The following is a 21486-nucleotide window of genomic DNA, read 5'->3' as shown; positions in this document are numbered from 1 at the left end:
CGAGTTTTGGAACAATGCAGCAGAAAACCTCTAAAATGGTCTCCAAAATGACGAAGAAAGTTCTTCAAATGATTTGAAACATTCTAAAATAGAAAACCTCCAAAATTATGAATTGTAGTTGGTTAATAGTAAACGATGAAATAAATGAAATGAAATATAAATAAAATGATGTAGGAGTTCTCCAGTGAGTTTTGGTTTCAATACGTTAAGCTTAAGCACACAAATGAATAAAAGTTTACCTTGGTCCGGTTCCGGCATGTAATCGATCGTAAAACCATCCAGCTGTACAAATTCGGTAGGATCTGATTTCTTCTGTCGAAAACTGCAGACCGCAAAAGCGTATTGCGACACCTGCGATGGTTTTTTGAAATCTATATGAGGTACTTCACAAAACACCTGCATTATGACAGACCTAGTAGTGGCATGAAATATGAATAACCAAAATGAAGGAATACGCGTCAATAAAACGTTTTTGTGTTTTTGTCTCACCTGAACCAGACAAAAAAACCGCCGCTTCCATTTCTTCCAAGCTTGCCGACCCAAGCAGTAGCAATAGCCACAATATTTTAGATTCGGCGGCTTTTCAACCCGTATCGCTATCCTGATTTTCAGATTTTGGTCGGCACTGTTCTTCGGAACTGTCATCGTGTACCATTCAGGTGATCGTGAGCAGTTAGGAGTCGGTTGAATAATCACCTTCAAAAGAAGAGCCATTTAAACTTGAATAAAGTTATAGCAATCGTCTTGCAACATTTTCTGGGCACTGATATGATCACAACCAAACCATACCTTTAAGTTGTTTGAGATTACACCCCATTAGTATAGTAGAGTCAGAACGACGTAAAGATCGGTGCAGTTGCATAAGCGGCTGCGGTCGAAGCGGCGCGGTGGAGCTAGCGGCCTGGATCGAGCTGGGCGAAATGCAGCGATGAGTGCTGCTAGGGAAGGTCCCCCTCAATCCTAACTAACCGTTACGCCTCACTGCACCGCTTCGAGCGCAACTGCCTGCGCAGCCTTACCGTGCTTTAGTTCGTTTTGACCCGACTATACAAATATGTTCAAGCTCATATTATATCATCATTGTATCATGCATTAGTTTTGATTCTTAAACAATCCTAGTGGTCTTATTCTGTTTGAAGGGACAAAGGCGCAGTTTTAAGTATACTTGAAAGCCACAATTACATCCAAAAAATCCATTCTTTGCTTCCAGCAGCAGGATTACTCTTTACTCACACCCTGTTTCTCTGATGGTTAACTCACTTCCGATTATTCTAACTTGCGAACTACCCACAAAGCCTGTAATCACCTTTCCAAGTTCCTTGTCCTCGAAAGATACGATGCTTTTCACCTCCGAATACAACTTCACCTTCACAACTGGTAGAGGATTTTTTGTCGAAAAGTCACCTTGCGTGTCCCATCTAAACAGGAACCGATCAGATGACATTAACAAAAACTGAAAATAAAATCGTTCAAATCAATTACAGGTGGATAACACTCACGAAGGTCGCTGAGCTTCAGCGTGGTCAGTCTGCAATTTGTGCCCATCCACCTCCATGGTACAATAAACTATTCGATTCGGAGCTAAAGCTTTGAGACCTTGCACCTCCATCACAACAACCTTGAAAAATTGATCTGATAGGAACCAAAAAGATGTGGATCCAAACAAAAAAACCCGGTAACCTCCATGTTGAACGTGAGCACAACATCGCTTTTAGTTAACGTCACCTCTCCATCGTCGCTGTCGTTCTTGTTCAGAGAACCAGAGCTCGTTCTCCTCTTCAAGCTGAAATTTGTTCTCCTTCATCAACAAAAAAAAAGAAAAATAACGCAAGCAATTTCTTCACTGAAACGAGAGATTGAAATTCCAGGGAATCAAACCCACGGCAAATAGGAAGCCACGCCAAACAGAGATGCAATAGGGCAAATGGACCAAATAATAGAGGATCACTCTTGGAGAAAAGCACTCCAGAATAATCTAACCACAAAGGATAGATTTTTCATCGAGAAATAAGGAAGATGTTGGTACGAAAATAAAGCGAGCGCAAGGCTTTCAGAAAAACATAACATAGATTGAATAAAAATACAAAAATCATATACATTCCAATCTTTGTATTTTCTTTCCAATCTGCGCTGAATGTAAGAGATAGCCGTTTCAAAACGACATGAAGGTCGGCACACTTGAGAAAGTGGTTGTGCTTAAACCGATGCGGTGGAGCGTAGCGAGTAGGATCGAGTGGGGACAATTGGTGGCACCATTCATCGCTGCACTTCGCGATGGTCCCAACTTGATCCCAACCGCTAACTTCACCGTGTCGCTTCGAGCGCAGCCGTTCACGCAACGGCACCGACTTTCATTTCGTTTTGACGCGATTGTACTAGAATGATGATCCTGCAGATTACACATTTTCACAAGCATATAAACATTCTCCCTGCACGTTCGACACAGTAGTCTCCGACAGCCCCAGTATATTATGCGCATATATAAAATCTTCCAAAAAAAAGAAACTACAATCAACTTTGACAGAGAGGTGTAGACGGTACTGCGTACAGTGTATAGTCGGGTCAAAACGACTTGAAGCATGGTGCAGGTGCGTAAACAGTTGCGCTCGAAGCGCTGCGGTGGAGCGCAGCGGTTGAAATCAAGTTGGGATCATCGCGAACTGCAACAATGAACGGTGGCAGTAGGGGTACTACCTCGATTGCAACCGTTGCGCTCCACCGCACCGTTTCGAGGGCAACCGCTTTTGTAATTGCGTCATGCTTTATGTCGTTTTGACTCTACTATAGCAGTAAGAGCAGGAGGAAGGGGAGAAGAAGGAGAGAGGGCACTCAACCGCACTCTATTTCTGGAAGCTCTATCTTCCTTTTTTTCTCTTAGTAGCTCTGGTCTACATTCATAGCTCTGGTCTACATTCCTCTACATTCATAAGTTCTCTAAGAGTAATGCTTAGGTTATAGGCCCCTAAATGGCTTAGTTATTCAATTCCAGAAGGAGCGTGTTTGAGTGCGCATCCAACTACACTTTAGCCGACGGTACTTGACCCAGGCGAAAACGACCTGAAATCTGGTGCAAATGCGTACGCTGCAGCGCTCGAAGCGGTGCGATGGAGCCACAGGTTGCAATCGAACTGTGAAAATAGCTAGTCCTGCAGTTCCAGTGCGGTTAACAATGGCCTCACACCTATCCCAGCCGCTGGCTGCATCATGCCATTTCGAGTGCGCCCGCTCAGGCGACAGCATCACGCTTTAATTCGCTTTGATCCGTGTATGTACATAAAACATGGCTTCGGATCGGAAACACTTAAGACATGTCTGAATTTGTAAATATACAAAAAAAGTTTGGCACATCTTAAAAGATCTTTCAGCAGTTTTCAGAAATCCCCTACGCCACGAAAATCCCTCCATTATTCACGATAAAGAGTTGTTTTAACAAATAAAAATAATGAAGTCAGATCCTTTGATTAGTTTCTCCAACGATTTCTTCTTCAATTCAAAATCGTAGAGGTTAGTGAGCGGGTAATAACCACGTAATTACGTATCATAATGACTTATGCTAACCGCTGTATCAATTCCAGACTTGGTATTATAGGCTGCAATCGAAATCTACTGTGTAGAACTTTGTCAACGATAAAAGCTTAAATATCAGCCAAATTGTAACGGAAAAGCCAGGCAATGTTTTGAATAAGCCATACTTTTTGGAACCACACATAAGCAAAACGCAAACTATGCAAACCTGTTGAACAGTGACAGATCTTCAATGCTTCGCGATCTAAAATGCATAAAAATTTCTTTAATTTCTCAGTTGACGATTTTTCGTCTTCGCACGCTTTCGAGTACAAGGTCGAAAGCGATGCGTTGTGTGAATGAGTGTGTGCGTGTAAAAGTGCGTAAGTGCATAAAAATGATTACGTGCAGGACAGAAAAGAGTGATAAAGATGAAAAGTATGTGTTGTTATACGAGAAGTTATCCACACATTCAACCTCAGCCCTTTTATATACATGATCAGATGTAGAAAAAGATCGGTTTCGGGCAGAAGCCAAAAATGCGTAATGACATGACAGCGAAAGGAAAGAACAGTTGAACTGAGGAAGCCACAGTAAACTTAAGTAGTTGAGTGGTTTGCGACAGAGACAGCGCTGTCACCTACCGTTTCGATTTGCCTGTACTGCTGAAACAAGTTGAGCTCGAGCATAAACAACAAAGAAGCAACAAAAATCTCATATTTTATAGTATAAAAGCAAGAAATAAGGAATACGAGACAAAGCTACTGAGAATGGAAACAATTTCAACGAAAAAAAAATCTGGAACATTCTAATGCTTTCAAGAAAAGTAAAACAAAAACTAAAACAACGAAATCATGTAGAAGTTCTAGAAAATAAATAGAAATAGACACCATTGTCAAGTCAAATAACTAACCGAGACTTGTCTTTTCGTTTTCCTACTGCTTGGCCTCTTGGTGTCACCGGGACTGACTCCAAATTGGAAATGAGCAAATTGATTGACTGCCGAACCTCATCCATGAAAAGAGTTTCCATATCTTTTACGACGAACTTTGGCATAATTTTCCGCATCTGGAAATGCCTTATGAAAATAGAAGTGCTTCGTAATACAATTTCTTGTCGACAAAGAATTTTTATAGGCGCAAAGGAACGCGAGTATAAATGAGAGATACAAAAGGTTGATCACTCAAAGGAAGCATTCGAATATTACAAAAAAAAATATTTTAAAAGTATAATATGAGCCATAACCTAACCTTTTGAATGTCCTTACACGCGTCTTCTCTCGTAGCCACCTCTCGCCTGATTGCAGCTGCTTGTTCGTCAGGGTTGTCCAGCTGAAAATATTTCATTTACAAGATTTATGATTTTTGTTCAAATGACTTTATTAACGTTCGCTGAAAATTAAACAGTAGGCGATGAAGTAGAATAGTAACAGCTGTGTTTGCGAATATATTAAATAGTACTAAACAACGATCTTATAAGAATAGAGGTCCAGAAGGAAGCTTGAAAATGGACAAAGCTCCAGATATGAAATGTTCTCGTTCAGTCAAAGTGTAAAAAAGCTCAACCCATTGGAAAATTTGGCAAATTTACCTGTAAAGCATTGAAGATAATTTGATGCTCAAATTTTTTGACGCTTAAAACTTGCTGAAACATATCGTACAGTTGTTCCTTTCCAAGAATTACGTCCGCATTCGGTTGACTTGGAGCATTTCGAGAACGACCTCTGGAGATAGATGTCAAATTACACTAGGAGATTTTCGGTGTGTGGTGACTGGTAATTTATAATAATATTATATTATTACTATTTATTATTATATTATATTACCGATATATTTATTGTATTTATGCGAGCTTTTCTCACCTAGCGGTTCTACTTTGTGCTTCTTCGTCTCCTTTCGTGATCGTATCAAATTTTGACATCCACGAGTTAAGCACGGTGTCTTTGGAGAGACCTTCAATATCCGGTAACGATCGAATCCGTTTCTCAACATTACATCGGAATACCTGAACAAACCATTACTGGGGAAACACAAGTTTCAAATTTTATTGTGAAGGAATAGGAAGTAATCAAATATTAGGAAGGAAGATTCCGGGCGCACAGCGAGGTCGAGACGAGCGTCCGATTCGCGGCACGGACGAGTTGACTTCTCAGGCAGGGTGAGACAGAATACTGGGAAAGGTCTGAGCTGCAGTGAACACAAATACTGTGCTCACAGAGTCCGTCGAGGAAAATGAGTTAGGCTTGGAGGGAGGAGGAGCACTTAAAAGCGTTCTTATTTCTGAAGGTTCTATCTTCTTTTTTTCCTTGGTAGTTCTAGCCTACATGCCATAGATCCTCTCAGATTAATGCTTAGGTTTTAGGGCTGCGATTAACCCAGTTATTTATTTCCAGAAACAAGCGCACCGTTGAGTTCCCCTACCCGCTCCCTTTCCCCTGCCCCCTTCCTCTCAACTATAGTAGAGTCAAAACGACATGAAGCACAGTGCAGTTGCGTAAGCGATTGCGTTCAATACGGCGCTGTGGAGAGAGCAGCGGGAAGATGGGACCATCGCGAACTGCAGCAATGAACCATGGTAGCAAAAGTCCTCAGCCGATCCTAACCGCTGCGCTCCATCGCACCGCTTCGAGCGCAACCGCTTACGCAACTGCACCATGCTTCATGTCATTTTCACCCGACTGTACTACGCCACTGCATGTGTATTTATTTTACCGTAAGCCCTTGAGTTGTGGAATAATCGCCTAACCTCGCCCTCAGCCTAAAGCAAGCCATTTATAGCTACATACCTTCCATGACACTCAAACGGATCTGCAAGCGATCAAAACGGTGCCGCTTCGTGTGCGTGCCATTTCACGCAATATTGCACCGTAATCCTATTTTGGACTGTACTTTATATGACAAACGTTTTTTACATTGAAGTTTCCATTATTATTCTTAAAAATGGAAAGAAAAGGAATCAAGCGAAGTAGAATATGTAAAAGAGCAAACTCCAACTAATGGAACTCATGTTTTTCCCGAGTTCATTCACTTTGAAGAAAAAAAACTACCAAAATAATGCCAGAACCGATTAGCGTTGTTTCGTCAACTCACCTCTCGGAAGTCATGCATTGAAAAGCCGCCAGCTGCGACAACTTTTTGCACCCGTTCAGATTTGAGAAAAACCTGAAAATATCAAATGAGAAATAGAGGAACCGGGGAAAGGTCGGGAAAATTTTCCTCAATGCATTGTTTGGAACAAAAGTAAGATAAGGAAAGAACAAAAGCGGCCACCTTAAAAGAAACTGTCCAAGATCTCTAACAATTTCTAATCAGTAAGTCGTTAAGTCACCTACGGTGAAGAAAAGTTTTTTTTTTGGCAATTTTGTCCTCTACCTATCGTAAAAGAAACTTTGACTTTAGCTTGTGATCGATGAAAACTGCTATTATTCAGAAAAAAATAATAGTAAGGAATTGGAGTAAGACAAGAAGGTTTGAAAATAAAAGATAAACTATGAATAAAGATAAATCAATGAAAAGAAAAACAAAAACAAAAAAGATAAACGTAAATCTTCAAGTAGCTAATATGTAGAAGAAGAAATCTATTCGTTATACGGAGCTCTTTGCTAAATTTGGTTCATTATTGCTGGGAATTTAATGAATTTGAATGAAATTTCGAACTTTGTTTTTGAAAAAATGGAAAATTTCACCCATAAGAATTCGCACCAACCTCACAATAACTGTGCATAGCTTTCGCAAACGCTTCATCCGTTGGAATATTCGTCTCTCCTTTCAGGAACGCTTGAAACCTGAAAATTACCGGATTTCAAGAAGCGTATTTCCCAATAAATACATGTTTTCCAATCCAGTCAGTATCATCTTGCAGTTTTTCTAAAAACTTTTGACAATTTTTATGTTCCTTTAATTATTAAATTCTTTTAGATTCTGTACTTTATATAAGTTCTGGAATAGCCATATGCTTCTCCTTTTTTCTGGTTCCTTGGAAAACCATGAAATATCAGAAAATGATCAGGTTCCAGGTATCCTTTTAAAATCCTCCGAAAATTTGTATTTTTTTACTATTTATCACTTAGACCTAATTGAAAATACTAAAAATAAAATGTAGAATACAAGACACATTGTAGAAATGAAAGAAAACTGAAGAAAAGGACCTTTGTTGATTTGGTTAAACTTTATTTATCATTAATGTGGTGGTTTAAGAGTGGATCAGGTAAGTTCTGCTGTCTGGATCATGTTTTCCATAAATTTACAATTAATTAGTACTTTTTGACGCTTTTATTCAGTTTTATGCTAAGATCGGGGCGAACGCCACACCAAGGGAATGGTTTTCGCTAGCCTTTACCACTATTTTTCTATCTATTGTATTTAATTGTAATTTAATTATTTATTTCACCCCTAACCAGCATTGATGTAATGTGATGGAAATGTTGTACGAAAACTTCGAAAAAGTTCCGTAAATTCCTTTCAATTCTGGATAACTCTCATTTTCGTCAATTAGGTTAATGGTTTCCGTAAACGCGCACTTTTTCGCGTTTCTTTAGTTGTCCGCGTCTCTGGCTAGCTCACGTTCTGGCCTTTCCGATCGCTTCCTGTGAATCTTTCCAGCGACCACTCTTTCGCGAGGTGAGCGGGAAGGAAAACAGGAAAAACCTCCACTTTCTTGCATGCGATCGGAAAGGAATGCGAGTGAGTTCTCGTCTATGCACAGTGTATTAAAGAGGAGGAGAACGAGAAAAAAAAAAAGAAGAAAAGAGGTAAACCGTTCAACGACGGCATCATCCCACGAATCTGGCATTGCATTAATTTTCGTTGGAGCACAGCTATGTCGGGTCGTAGATGATAAATACAGGGGTGGTTCCGCTCATCTCTCACTGCATCACTGTAAACAGATGGCTTCGAAATGCTGTTCCCTACGTCCTCGACGTCACCCATGCACCCCGCCCCCGCCTGCGATTCGTCCAAAATCGTTCGGACCCCCGATAGGCAATTTATTTCGTTCGACAGATGAACGGAACCACCCCTGTACACACAATCTACGACTCGATATAGATATACTTCAACGAAAATCCATACCACACCAGATTCATGGGGTGATGCCTTTAAACGCATCATTCAACGAATATGGTTTGGTATGGAATCGAATTCGAAATCGAATCGAATCTTAGGTGGTACGGATTTCAGGTGGAGTATTCGTATACGGCATAGTAGGTTATGAGGAGGAGAGTGATTCCGTCCATTTCTTTGTAATTGCCGTAAAAACGGTCCGGAAGATACGGCTTCGGGCGTTTTCTACAAGGAGTTCGACTGGACCGCGCCAGCCTTGTGCAGCGCCTCGTTTTCCGGGCCATTTCTTACGCAAATTAGCAAGAAATGCACGGAATCACCCTCCTCTCCATAATCTACTAACCCTTATAAGAATACTCCATCTGAAATCTGCACCACCTCAGATTCGTGGGGTGTTTCCTTTAAGTTATTCTTCTTCTGAGCTCCATTTCTATCGCATTTCACCCCATTTCTAGTGCAGCCGCTTACACAACTGCACCGGGCTTCGAGTCGTTTTGATTCTACTGTACATAAGCGAGCTCGATCAATTATCGATTACCTCCTGCTTGTCGATAGCTATGTAAAAGCTCATCTCTGAAAGAACTAAATTAAAGGCATCACCCCACGAATCTGAGGTGGTACGGATTCCAGGTGGAGTATTCGTATACGGGATGGGAGACAATGTAGAGGGGGGTGATTCCGTCCATTTCTTCCTAATTGCCGTAAAAAACGACCCGGAAGATGCGGCGCCGCACAAGGCTGGCGCGCTCCAGTCGAACTCCCTGTAGAAAATAGTGCGCCAGAACGCTTGAAGCCGTATCTTCCGGACCGTTTTTTTTACGGCAATTAGGAAGAAATGAAATCACTCCCTCTCCATAGTCTCCCATCCCGTATACGAATACTCCACCTGAAATCCGTACCACCTCAGATTCGTGGGATGATGCTTTTAACAGTCAAGAACTTTCGTTGTTTCAGGAACTGCACAGTTTTGGTTCTTTACATTTCTCATTTGAGAGCGTGTACATCTCTGTCGCGTGTTTCGCTTAATTTTTTCAAATGAAATTTTCTGAGCAATGAATCTCCGCACCTCTCCTTGATCCTTGACAAATCCTGCTTAGTGACTTTCACTTGTCGTCGTGCCATGTCTGTCGGTTGTTTTGCGTTGAAATGGTATGCAATACATCGTGCAACGAAGACGTACATTTGCAGATTTTTCTTGTGTTCCTCCTCTTCGCGTTCGGCTCTAAATTGAAAAATTCTTCGGTGTAGCAGTGAAATTACTTTCGACGTAAAAAGGGTAAGTAAACTTGCTCTTTTCATACAATAGCAACTTGTAATTTTATCCAAAAATGTAGATGCAATTACTATTACTGCACTACAAAGCGAAAATATAATTTATGTGTCGAAATTACCCGTAAAGGTTAAGAGTCCTCAAATCTTGCTGAGTCCTCCTCTATTTTTATTATAAGCTCCAAATATTTATTTTAAATAAATAACTTGAATAGATTTAAATAAAATAGTAATTTAAATAAATAAATAAATAAGTAAATCCAATATTTATTTTAAAACCACTTTTTCTCAAGAACAACATTCTTTCAAGATTAGATCCGTTCTAATGTACTATTCAGTGCTATGAAAAATTTTATCTACAAAAAGAATAGTTTCTCACATTTCCAAGAGAAATGTAATATAATATGTGATATAAACAAATGTAACAAATATATATATATATATATATATATATATAGGTATAAATATAAAATGTAATATAACTCTCGGCAGACCTCTTAGTTTCAGCTAAAAGAAAGAGAATAGAGGACAAAAATAATACGGTACAATGTTACTATCTCGAAAAATATACTGCAGTGTATGTCATTGGAAAAAAAAAGACAGTACTATATCAAAAACCGAATAGAATTCGTCTTCGGAGCAAGTAAATCCCATGTTAGAAAAAAGGAAAAAAAAAAAGATTTTTCTGACTTTCACAGATCCACAAAATAATGTGGTATGTACATTGAAATAACAAATATGTAAGTAACTAATTAGCTTAGAAAGCATTCGACATACATACAAGGAACCGAACAGTCAAGAAAAATCCAGAATAAAAAGAAAAACAAAAGGATCATCCCGTACCGTATTCGCTCTTGCTCCTCTTTGCTAAGACTCGGTTCATCGTTCACTAATTGTGTGGGCACGTCATCTTCATAGTCATTATCCGAAATATCCTGCGATGATTGCAGCATCGGCCGCGAAACGGTGGATACTGTCCGTGCCTAGAAACAGTCGAGTCGAGTTTCATTTCGGTGATCATAATAAGCCACGCCCAAGTTGAGTTGAAAGATGGTGGGTTGCATGAATGTATGTAAATTAATGATAAATCAATGGTTTACGATAAGAAATATTTCCACTCTAGGGTTACGAGAAAAATTCCTTGATGAGAAAACTGAAGACCTTTGGGATTTTTTGGAGCCTCAAATCCTCTTAAACTCGATAACCGTTTAGAATTTGAGCATTTAAAGCAAACATTTATGGTTATTGAAGGAAAATGGGCCACTTAGAATTTAGTTTCTGGAGGAGAATCGAGGAAACAGAAAAGATTAGATGCTGAACGTAATTACGTGGTCCCATGACTTTTTTCCACCATATTCAGCATTTCCCATTTTCAGCAATAGTATATAATAATGAGTCTTAGACAACAAAAAATCATTTTGAAAAAATAAAAAAAAATCAAAATTAAAACAAAAAATCACGTCAATAGACGAAAACTATTGATTATTTTGTTAGCTGTATTGTTGAATGCACAATCTTTGTGGAATGAAAAATAAAAATTAGGGAAAAAAACTTCTGGGACAACCTAATATAAACCTAATAATAATAATATGTACTGCACATGCACCTCATCCTCAGCTGCTGACGTGATGAAAGAGAAATTGACAAAGGTTGAAGACATGAATAGTAAATTTCTAGTCTAGACAGAAAATAGTGCTTCTAACTCCCTAATTCGGGGAAGTTCGTTTTTTTTTTAAATCTCGCGCTGAGGGAAAATCCAAAGTTGAGCAAAGTGGGGGGAATTTTTTTTTCACAAAATTCAAAAGAGTAAAACTTGAGGAGTCTTAAAAGAAATATTATTGGATAATCAAGACGGAAGCTCTTAGTTTATCTTAAAAACACTAACAGACGGAAAAGGAGAAATTATACAGGCGAAAGATTTGTACAGTAAACAGCTGAACATGTGTAACTGAAAACCAAGTAGTTTTTTTTTCGTCTCTGCGTACATTTGCGTAGTTCACAAAACAAAAGGAAAATAAAAACCAGGCAAAATGAAGTAGGATCAGATTTTCTGCAGAATTCTGGAAAAAGCAGAGCTTTGGGCAGAATCTTTGTTGTTTTCATGTATGCACATATTTCGGAGACAAAAATCCTCTACCTTATATTGGGAAAAAAATTTCGTTTTTTGAGAAAAAAAAAGGTTCTCCTTGATGCTGTTGGTCCAAGAAATGAATGCGTTGATTTTTCTCAATTTTCCTCACAAAATTTGCTAGAAAAAGAATGGAAAATAAATAAATAAATAACACAATAATATAGAAATAAATAGTATAATAACAATAACAAACAATAATAATAATAATAAATAGGAATCAACGACGACTATTTAATGTGGAAATCCACGATTCGTTTCCAAAAGCTGTCTTCTGTCAGAGAATTTCATATTAGTGACGTAGAAGAAGCTAATCAATAACTTTAAAATTGCACTATGAAAACTGGCTTTTTCTTTTAAAAAAAAAACGAGAATAGACGAAATATTCTCAAATCTCAGAAAGAAAAGAGTGCAGAGAAATCAGAATAATAGTATTTGATCTTTAACTATAAATTATTACTCAAAGAATTTTGCTTGACGTTGCTGTAAAATGTTATGGAAACGCAGATGGAACTAAACGAAAAATAGAGGAAATGTGTAGAAATCGTGTTTTTTTTTTCTTTGGTCATACTATTTTAGGTAGTTACATCTACCATTTTTTAAGCTCCAACGTTTTTTTTTTCAGATGTACACAGATTAAGCTTCACGGGAAAATTTAGAAATTCAGATGCAGAACCACTACCGATTTTGATCACTTAAATTAAAAAGAAAATTAAATTAATTAAATAATATCAAAATTAAATAGATTAAAGAAAATGAGGGAAATATGACCGTATGGTGAGAGTCTACGTATTACACGCAGCCCACAAAGGGGGAGCTGAATGATTATAGCAGTACTGTATGACAATACAAGTGATTAGAACTGAACAAACAGTGAGAATTGTTGAATTTCGTATAAAAAAAGAATAGAACTTTGAAAAAAGTTATTTTTCGTTTAAAAAAAGGTTTTGTTTGTTTTATTAAAAATGCATTTATTCATTTGTTTGTTTTTACGCCCAATGGGGTGCCGAAAGGATGTGGCAAGGACGAATACAAATAAATACGAGTAATACAGCAAAAAAATAGAATGAAAAATGAGGGGTTAGCCCGTGTGCGAGGATAAATTCCGGCACAAGGATAAATTTAATAATCAAACGATCCAAAACTAGTAAGTTAGGTATTCAACCATAAATTGGAGGATCAATAACCTAACCTGCTAGTTTTGGATCGTCTGATTATGAAATGAATTTTGAAAGTGTAGGAAGGCTATAGAAATTAGTGGCATCCGTTAACATCAGCTTCATTCTTATATTAAATCTTTTTATGGGGGCGAGTGTAGCGCAGTCGGTTAGAGGTTCCGCTGTCTGCACGATCGATGAGAGGTTTGAATCCGTCCCAGCGCTTGCTAAGCCCTTCATCCATCCGGAGTCGATAAATTGGTACTAGACTTGTCTGGGAGGATAAAAACACTGACTTAATACATCAGGTAGCTCCACAATTCACATTTACACGCTCGTAAACCTCAAACGATTCTGAATTGAAGTGAACGTGGTGGCGGATCCCAAGCGAATTGATTAACGCCAGAAACTTTATTCTTTTACTTTTATCATTTATATTCCTTTAAAATGTCATTACGTTCTTTTTAGAAGAACCATGAAATGCGTACACATTGTTGGACCTGTATCCTTACAAAATGTTTCCAGATGGGGTGCGATCAATTAATACATAGATAAGCTTCGATCAAATTTCGTGGGATTTGTGGCCATCGTCGCCGTCGTCTTCCTTATCGTACGCTCCGCTAATGGGCGTTATTGGATTAGAAAAGCCTGGGATCTGTGCTTGTCTTCCGCTCGGAGATGTACATACATCGATGATCAACTTTAATAGAGGAACACCAAAACAACCAAAAAAAAAAGATGTGCCAGGGATGTATGGACGCTAAGAGTGAAGATATCCGTGGAATTAATCAGCCAAATCACAATCCTCTAAAGGGTAATGTTGGCCATCTCAAGCAACTTCCATAGAAAATAAAAGTCTCCAGAAGAAATCGCTGTAAAGAATATAATGCAAATTATATAAATGTAAAGGATAAAGGATAAAGTCACTGGCGTATCAATCCACTCGGGATGCGCCAACGCTTTTTACTAGAATTCGTAATCATTGAGGTTTTGGAACGCGTGTTGTCGCCTATACAATGACTTGCGGGGGATCATTGTATTGATATTATCATTGATATCATATTATTTTGAATAAATAAATACAGTGTCTGATGTTAATCAATCCGCTTGGGATACAGCAACGCGTTCACTTCGATTCAGAATCGTTTGAGGTTTCCCAGCGCGTAACTGGCCTATACAATGACTTGCGGGGGCCAGCCGATGTGTCAAGTCAGTGTTTTTATCCTCCCAGACAAGTCTGGTACCAATTTATCGACCCCGAAAGGATGAAAGGCTTGATTTGCACTAAGGCGGTTTCGAACCCCGCGACCGTGTGGCTACAACGGACCACTAACCGACTGCGCCACACCCGCCGCCAATGCTTATATAAATGTAATATAAATAAATATGATATAAATAAGCACAAATATAAATGAATGAATAAAACACAAATTTGTGCTGTTTTCGTTCCATTGTGATTTGAATCTTCATCTATGTTTGAAAACACTTGAATTAGTTATATAAAACAGCATCAGAGACAGAAGAAAACAGAAAATTTCCTTAGCGATGAATTCACCTTCTAAATTTGCAAAAAAAAAACAGTTTATACTTCATTGTATATAATTTATTTATTGTTTATACTTTATCTATTTCACTGCTACAGCATACCTTGCTGCTAACGAGCTATCCAAAAATAAACTTATGCATTAGTAGTAACCTTAATCATTGTAAATATAAAGTTTTTCCAGTTCTTCATTTTTTTTTAAATTATACTAGCTTAGATAGAATTATGTGTTATCAATAATTTCCTCTTACCAATGCATATTTGAAATTATTTTTTTCAAAGAAAAAAAAAAACTGATGGATTGTGAGGCAGTAGCTCAGCCCCCTCCATCTCTCCCTTTAATCTATAATTTTGTGCTCATCTGCTCCGTGCTCCCTCAAATTTTCTTGCAATTGGTCTGTTATTCACTGGGAAAACAGAGAAAACCAAAATTTAGTCTTTCTTTCCTTTTTTTAAAGTTCTTATGTAAGAAAAAAAGATTACTAAGGAAAAGAAGCGACAGTAATCGAGTTCTACATCGAAAGCTGTTGAAGATGAAGAGAAAAAAGAGAGAAAAAAGAAAGTGATGCAAAAAATGGTAAAATGAACAAAATCAAACCACTGACTGTTACACGTTTAGCGAAAATGAACGGAAACAAAAATGTTCTCGAGAGGAAAAAAACATTTTTATAGGATGATATGGTAGGAATAGAAAAATGAAATGACATAAATGGCTTTTCACATTCAAGAACACATCGAGAACGAAAAATTCCCACCGGAGCTATAACAGTTGTTCTTCCGGAGGACAAAGGAAAATTAAAAATGCTTAATGATGGGAATAAGCGAAATTGGACGAAACGACAAGGCGAAGAGTCGAGGAAAACTTCAGACAAAATCTAATATTTAATTTTTTTCAGTGCAGAACTTGAGACGAATTTCCTCCTCCTTTCTCTTCTTTCGTTTTATCATATAATTTATTGCTATTAATATTTTTATCATTGTAATTTTTATCACTACTATTATTTCCATTCGATTTTTCTTCTCGAAAGAAAAAAAAAACATTTTACTATAGAATCCTATGTAAAGTTGCTCAAGGCCAAGTTGACCCAACGTTTTTCAGTCATTGAAGTTCTCCGGCGATCAATACTTATACTTACCACATCTATGAGCAAGATATTTTGTACCTATTCCAAAAAAAAAACCTAGTAAAGGACTTCCATAGGGTATGGAGGGCACTGTTTCTTTCCTTATTTTTCAGAATCTGCAACGGGAGCAAAACAGCAGCTACCGTAATGCTTTCTTACAAATGTTTGCTTAAATACGAAATAAAAAACCGGAAAACCGCTGGTGAAGTGACAGAAAACATAGCTACTGATTTTCAGCGACGGTTTTTTTTTCGTGCAGAGGGAAAAAGTGGAAAAAATAAGCACTTTTTATGCTTATTGCACAATAGGATGGATGTGAATAGATCAAAATTTTCGAGAAAAAAAGAACTCACCGATCTGGCCGGGGTTTGACTATGACATGAATCTTTACGTCGATACGTACTACTGCTATTGTTACGTTTCAACGAATTCGTTTGACTGACGGAATCGGACGGAGCAGGCGATGCGGAACGCGGTGAGAGTTGTCCGAGTAACGATCGTTTCTTGACCGAGTATGTCAGCTGCAAGAAAAAAAAGAGAAACAATAGAAACAATAATCAAAATGCTTATACTGAGCATAATGAGATTTTACTTTTTCATTTCTTTTCTTCCACCATTTGCGTCATACTTTTTTTTCATTTACGAATCGAATAAGAGGACATATAGGCATAACTCTGAAATTTTGCTGCTGCAAATTCCGCACAGAAAGCCGTGGATAAAATTTAAATAAGTTCTCATGGCGAAAAAAAGAGAAATACACCTTCGTACACAAATTTTGCAAAATAAATAGTATGAATGAGTGAATTAAGAGAAAGCAGAGTTCGTTTTGTTAGAATCCGAGGAAATATGAGCATACCACCAGTGGTACACTTTTTTTAGCGCATAAAAAACCTTTTACGTAGGTTTTCTTGCGAGAACCTTCCCTATAATTTATTACAATTTTTTATATAATAATATAATCTTAAATATTTATTTTTATTATTTCTAAAATTTCATTTTATTGGTTGTTTCAAGTGTTTATTTTTTAATATTCTTATTTATAAAAATATAGATTTCAGATGTTTTTTTTACAACTTGGCGCGATAAAAATTCACAAGATGCTGCTTCTAAACACTTGGGATGTGCTTTGCCTCGGAGATTTCTTCTTCTTTTTTTCCGGTAAATAAAACTTCTGGGAAATCCAACATAAAAACCACGGATTATCTATCAGAAGTCTTCTATAATAGGTATATTTTGTCGTTTTCTTTTTCTAAAATATCGTTTTCTCGCCGCCATTGAAAAATGGAGGTAATTGAGAGTGAACGAGGTGAAACACTTAAGCTAAGCGGTCAGGGTTTGTTTATGTTACTTTCCCCCAACCTCTCCCTCCCTCCTTCAGCCCCCGATACCTCGGCAAAATAGCTTGGAACACGTCCGACCCAGGAAAGTGATGTTCGCGATGTGCGGCGCTCCAAACACAGTTTTCTTTTCTCTAAACAGCTTTCTAAACAAATGCGATGTGCTTTGCCTCAGAGGTGCGAAACTCATAATTTCAAGCCTGTGAAGAAAAAATTTGAAATCGCATCATTCTCTAATTACATTTAATTAATATAATTTATAATTTCATTTAACTATTTCCCTGATTACTGTTAAGAAGAAATTTGTCATATGCCCAAAATTCGTTAGAACACTTATGTTGCGCAAGCTTCGCCTTTCTTCTAAATATGTGGCAACCTAATCAAAATTTTTGTTTATTTATTTTTATTTATTTATTCACATACACTAATATTGCAAGAGAAAAAAAAAGAGAAAAAAAGCACATTTAATCTGAGTCAGAACGTTCTTAAAAAATCGCAACCCATTTTATTTCCAGGAAAAAAGAACCGTTATTCATTGGATTCATCTGTTATTTATACTTGTCACTTGTGTTATTTATTTGCATTATTTATTATTTATTTATTGGAACCGTGGAAACTAACACTTTTTGTTAAAGAAAAAAAAACCTTTTCTTCCTATCCAAATCTACAACTCCAACAAAACAGTCATTCCGGATTACTTGATTCCGGATTACTTGATTTTTTTTTTGGCAAAATTTTCGAGGACAAAAATGACAAGAATTCTGTCTATTTACATTCGTTTCAATTGTGGATAAAAATTCGTTCAACTAGCACAAATTCGTCATTTTCGCATTGAAATTCTGTACGCCACCTGAATCAACAGAAAAGAAAATTTCCATGATTCAACTGGATTATTGTGTGCCAGTTACGAGAAAAAAAAACATTTTCCAAAATTAGCTACGAATCCACTCCCGGAACGGAAGTGAAAGGTGGATTGCATTGCGAAACATTACTTAGAATGCATCGACCTCAATCATGGATGATGTACCTCGCTTGCATGCACGATTACCTCTGAGATCTCGAATATTCATGAATACACTACTCAATAATGCAGAAAATTGCTGTGGAGATGAAAAAAACGGTGAAAACGTCAACGCAAAAAAAAAGAACGAAAAGAATGGGATTCGCTTTGAATGAACATTTTCAATTCAAAGGAAATTTTCACGATTTCTCTCTCTTTTATCCACGTCATGAATAGAGTAAATAAGAGCAAATGATGTGGAATCGATAGGTATGTGCTGTGATGTGAAAATGATGTGGATAAAATTCAGAGAGAAGTGTAAAATTAGTTTGTAAAGCTTAAAAAAGGAGAAATCTATACATTCAAAAGCGTACATAGGATGATTTTGATGGAAATTGTCTTTCTCTTATCTAGAAGTGAACATTAGACTAATTGAAATTCTATTTACGCTCGAAGAAATTAGATTTTCCTGGAAAATCCCTCTATTTCTCCCCGCTTGCAAGAACGTTCTTAAACATTAGCTTTTTAAGATGTCCCAAACAAGAGGGAAGAAAGAATCGATAGGGAAGAATATTCATTTGTGTAGAAAAAACGCAGCAAAATTCCTTTATTTTTTTCCGGATATTTCGTCACTTTCTCGGAAAACCAATTGCACGATTTGGTTGATATCTACGACTATATTTCCATTTATAACAAGAGAGCCTTTTCGCTGCTGTTTTCCTATGAACTCGTTGTTTTTACCTCTCAGAAAAAAGACCAGACTTTTTCTTTTCTTTCCTTTTTTTTCTGGTGGGGGGGGTGAGGAGTAACATCTAGAAGTTTCTTTCCCAAAAATCAAGGAATAGGGAACTCCTTGATACTGGGCAACAACGATTTTTCATAACTGCAATAGAACCCCTTATTTTGCTCAGCTACCAACACTCTAATCCAATAATAAAATTTATTTCTTTATTCATTTGTTTGTTTATTTGATAACACCTACAGGTGTTCCATAAAACAAAAAAAAAGAGATGGAACAAAGCCCATAAGAATTTCGCATAGAGGTTTACACAACAAGAATTGAGTAGTTCGGAGGAAAGCGAGCTCTGAGTTCAAATTTTATTTTTTGTTTTATTTATATATTTTTTTCCAAATTTTACTGGATCACCGAATTTTTTCCCTACATACAACATAGCAATATCTGATACTTCGACGATAATATTATCGCTATGCGCAACTTTTTTTTCCAAATGCGTCACTGGATTCACACGTTTCTAGAGAAACGTTATTCAAATTCTATATTTATGATTCGGGAGAACAAAATTCAAGAAAAAAAAACCTATTCGATTTATTCTCGAGCAGTAAATTGCACGTTCTCATCGCACTCTCTCAAATCCCCCCTATGATATCATCGTTGAAGTAATTCTCAGGAAATTTCCCGAGCAATCCTAAAGGTATTTCCGAATATATTAGGATCGAGGTAGTCATCGCCCGCCTACGCTCCCTATCCCCATGCACTAACGCTTCGTATAAAACGATTCGTTAATTAAGTGTGAACGGGTGAGAATGGCAGAAATGCTGATGAATCCCATAATTCCCTCTACTACTCAAACAAGATCCACGTGTAGAAATTTCCTCCACATTAATTATGAATTTTTATCCTTTCTTTGTCGGAAAAAACTTCCCAGTCACAGAATTTCTCGAAAATTCCCAAGTTCTCCCCGAAAAACTCTCATATTGAGACATTTTTGACAAAGAACTCAACTGAACGACGTCTTCCGGACAATGAGCGCCCCGCGAAAAGGAAAAATCCTTCTAAATATCCCTCTAAAAAAATCTTGAAAAAAGAAAAAAATCGAAGAAAATAAACGAGGAAAGTGCCCGTAATAAGGTGGAATAATTTTTTTTGAAGGAGTACTAGAATAATACTAATACGTAATAATAAATATGTAGTCAGCACTAGCCGTGATTTTATCAATGTAAAAAAATCCCCATATTCCACCTGTTTACATTCTAAATTAAATTTTCCATCAATTATTTTTATTATTGTTAATTTTGTTGCTAATGGTCATTTTTTCAACTATTTCATTTTTACTTGCAGTAAAGCAGAAAAATCCCCTGCTGATAAATTCCTTGACGAATCCGAAACATCCAGCACCAAGTCGGTTCCAAATTTTGTCGTCCACGGAAATGATTCAAAAACTATGTAAGTTTTCATTTAATTGAGTTACGAAATGAAAATAAGTTGAAATTCATAAACTTCACAAGAATATTTTACTTTTTCGCGGGATTTTTCCCGAAACTTTCCTTTCTTCTATCGTTATTCATTCTCTGGGATTGTGCGTGGTCTCTTATTTTCCGTATACGGTAGGTATATAAATCAGAGAGAATTTTTTTTCCCCATACGCATGCAGTCGTTCGCATTGGGACCTACTTATTATCCAAGTGGGATGAAAAATGGCCTAGAAGAGTGAAGAGTTTCGGAGAATTACTCAAATCCATTTATTTTTCTCCGAATAACTTTGTGCAATGGGCGGGGAAAAATGAGAAAATTGGGGTGAAAAACAAGTGAAATTTTCCTTTGTCCGATAATGTCCGCATAGAAAAAATGAAATGACAGTCAAATACGTCACTCTATACCTCATTATCTCAAAGTTCGAGAATTCTCGGCGGCGGATAATGCGGTGAATTAACGCTCAAATCAAGTAGAAATGTGAGTTTTTCTTGTCGAAAAAAAGAAACTTTGGGAAAAAAGTGCTTAAAATATGCCAACATCGATGTAGCAACAGCAATTACATAGGAATAGCTGTATTGCATGGAAAAATTGCATGAAACTCAAGGACGAGATCGAGAAAATTACCTCTGGTTCCTCATTTACGAAATCGTCGTCATCGTCCTCACTACTACTGGCGCCTAGCATCTGAAACGAACATATTTTATTCGTGATCGAAACGACTCCACATAGGTTTCGCGACGAAATGACTTTTCCTCTTGAAATGCACACATCAAACATTTTTCGAAGACTTTAATTTAACTGAAACAATGAGGTTAAATTCGAAATATCGCATTCGTACGCAATTGCAGAAATGACTCGGGAAATGCCAGCGAAAAACAATGAGTGTTCATTGACTTGATGGGAAGCGAATTTATGAATAAAACAATGCAATGCATAAAAATAAAATGTTTGAATAGAATTTTCTGACGTTTCCAAGCGATGAGGAGGTTTTTAAAAAAAAGTTAAAAATCAGAATTAGTAAATTAAAAATAAAAACTGAACGCAGATGGAAAAAAAAGTTTGCAAAATATTCAGCTATGAGGAGATAGGGATAATTCGGTACGTAGCAAAGTAACCTTTGAGGAATAACGAGATAAGTATTTTGAGAAA

At 37.2% G+C, this 21486-nt stretch overlaps 1 protein-coding gene across 3 annotated transcripts in view; it reads right to left on the bottom strand.

Moving 5' to 3' along the window:
• Positions 1 to 21021, bottom strand: part of RB195_003542 (uncharacterized protein) — a gene marked incomplete at both ends in the record, with an annotated part of 28838 nt that extends 7817 nt beyond the window's left edge. For 2 of the 3 annotated variants that reach the window (XM_064201240.1, XM_064201241.1), the window contains 15 exons: positions 240 to 351; positions 490 to 696; positions 1307 to 1418; positions 1500 to 1618; positions 1681 to 1783; positions 4418 to 4572; positions 4755 to 4835; positions 5095 to 5227; positions 5366 to 5508; positions 6594 to 6665; positions 7210 to 7288; positions 9631 to 9786; positions 10677 to 10816; positions 16139 to 16306; positions 20962 to 21021. In XM_064201240.1, coding sequence (XP_064057121.1) covers positions 240 to 351; positions 490 to 696; positions 1307 to 1418; positions 1500 to 1618; positions 1681 to 1783; positions 4418 to 4572; positions 4755 to 4835; positions 5095 to 5227; positions 5366 to 5508; positions 6594 to 6665; positions 7210 to 7288; positions 9631 to 9786; positions 10677 to 10816; positions 16139 to 16306; positions 20962 to 21021 — 1840 coding nt within the window. Of the gene's footprint in view, positions 1 to 239; positions 352 to 489; positions 697 to 1306; positions 1419 to 1499; positions 1619 to 1680; positions 1784 to 3733; positions 3770 to 4148; positions 4170 to 4417; positions 4573 to 4754; positions 4836 to 5094; positions 5228 to 5365; positions 5509 to 6593; positions 6666 to 7209; positions 7289 to 9630; positions 9787 to 10676; positions 10817 to 16138; positions 16307 to 20961 lie in introns of all 3 variants that reach the window. The other variant, XM_064201239.1, reaches the window with a different exon arrangement.
• Positions 21022 to 21486: the final 465 nt, after the last annotated feature.

Source organism: Necator americanus, chromosome IV (genome assembly GCF_031761385.1).
Source record: "Necator americanus strain Aroian chromosome IV, whole genome shotgun sequence".
NCBI classification, from domain to species: Eukaryota; Metazoa; Nematoda; class Chromadorea; order Rhabditida; family Ancylostomatidae; genus Necator; species Necator americanus.
The sequence above is the reverse complement of the archived record's forward strand: the minus strand, read 5'-3'. Positions and strand labels throughout refer to the sequence as shown.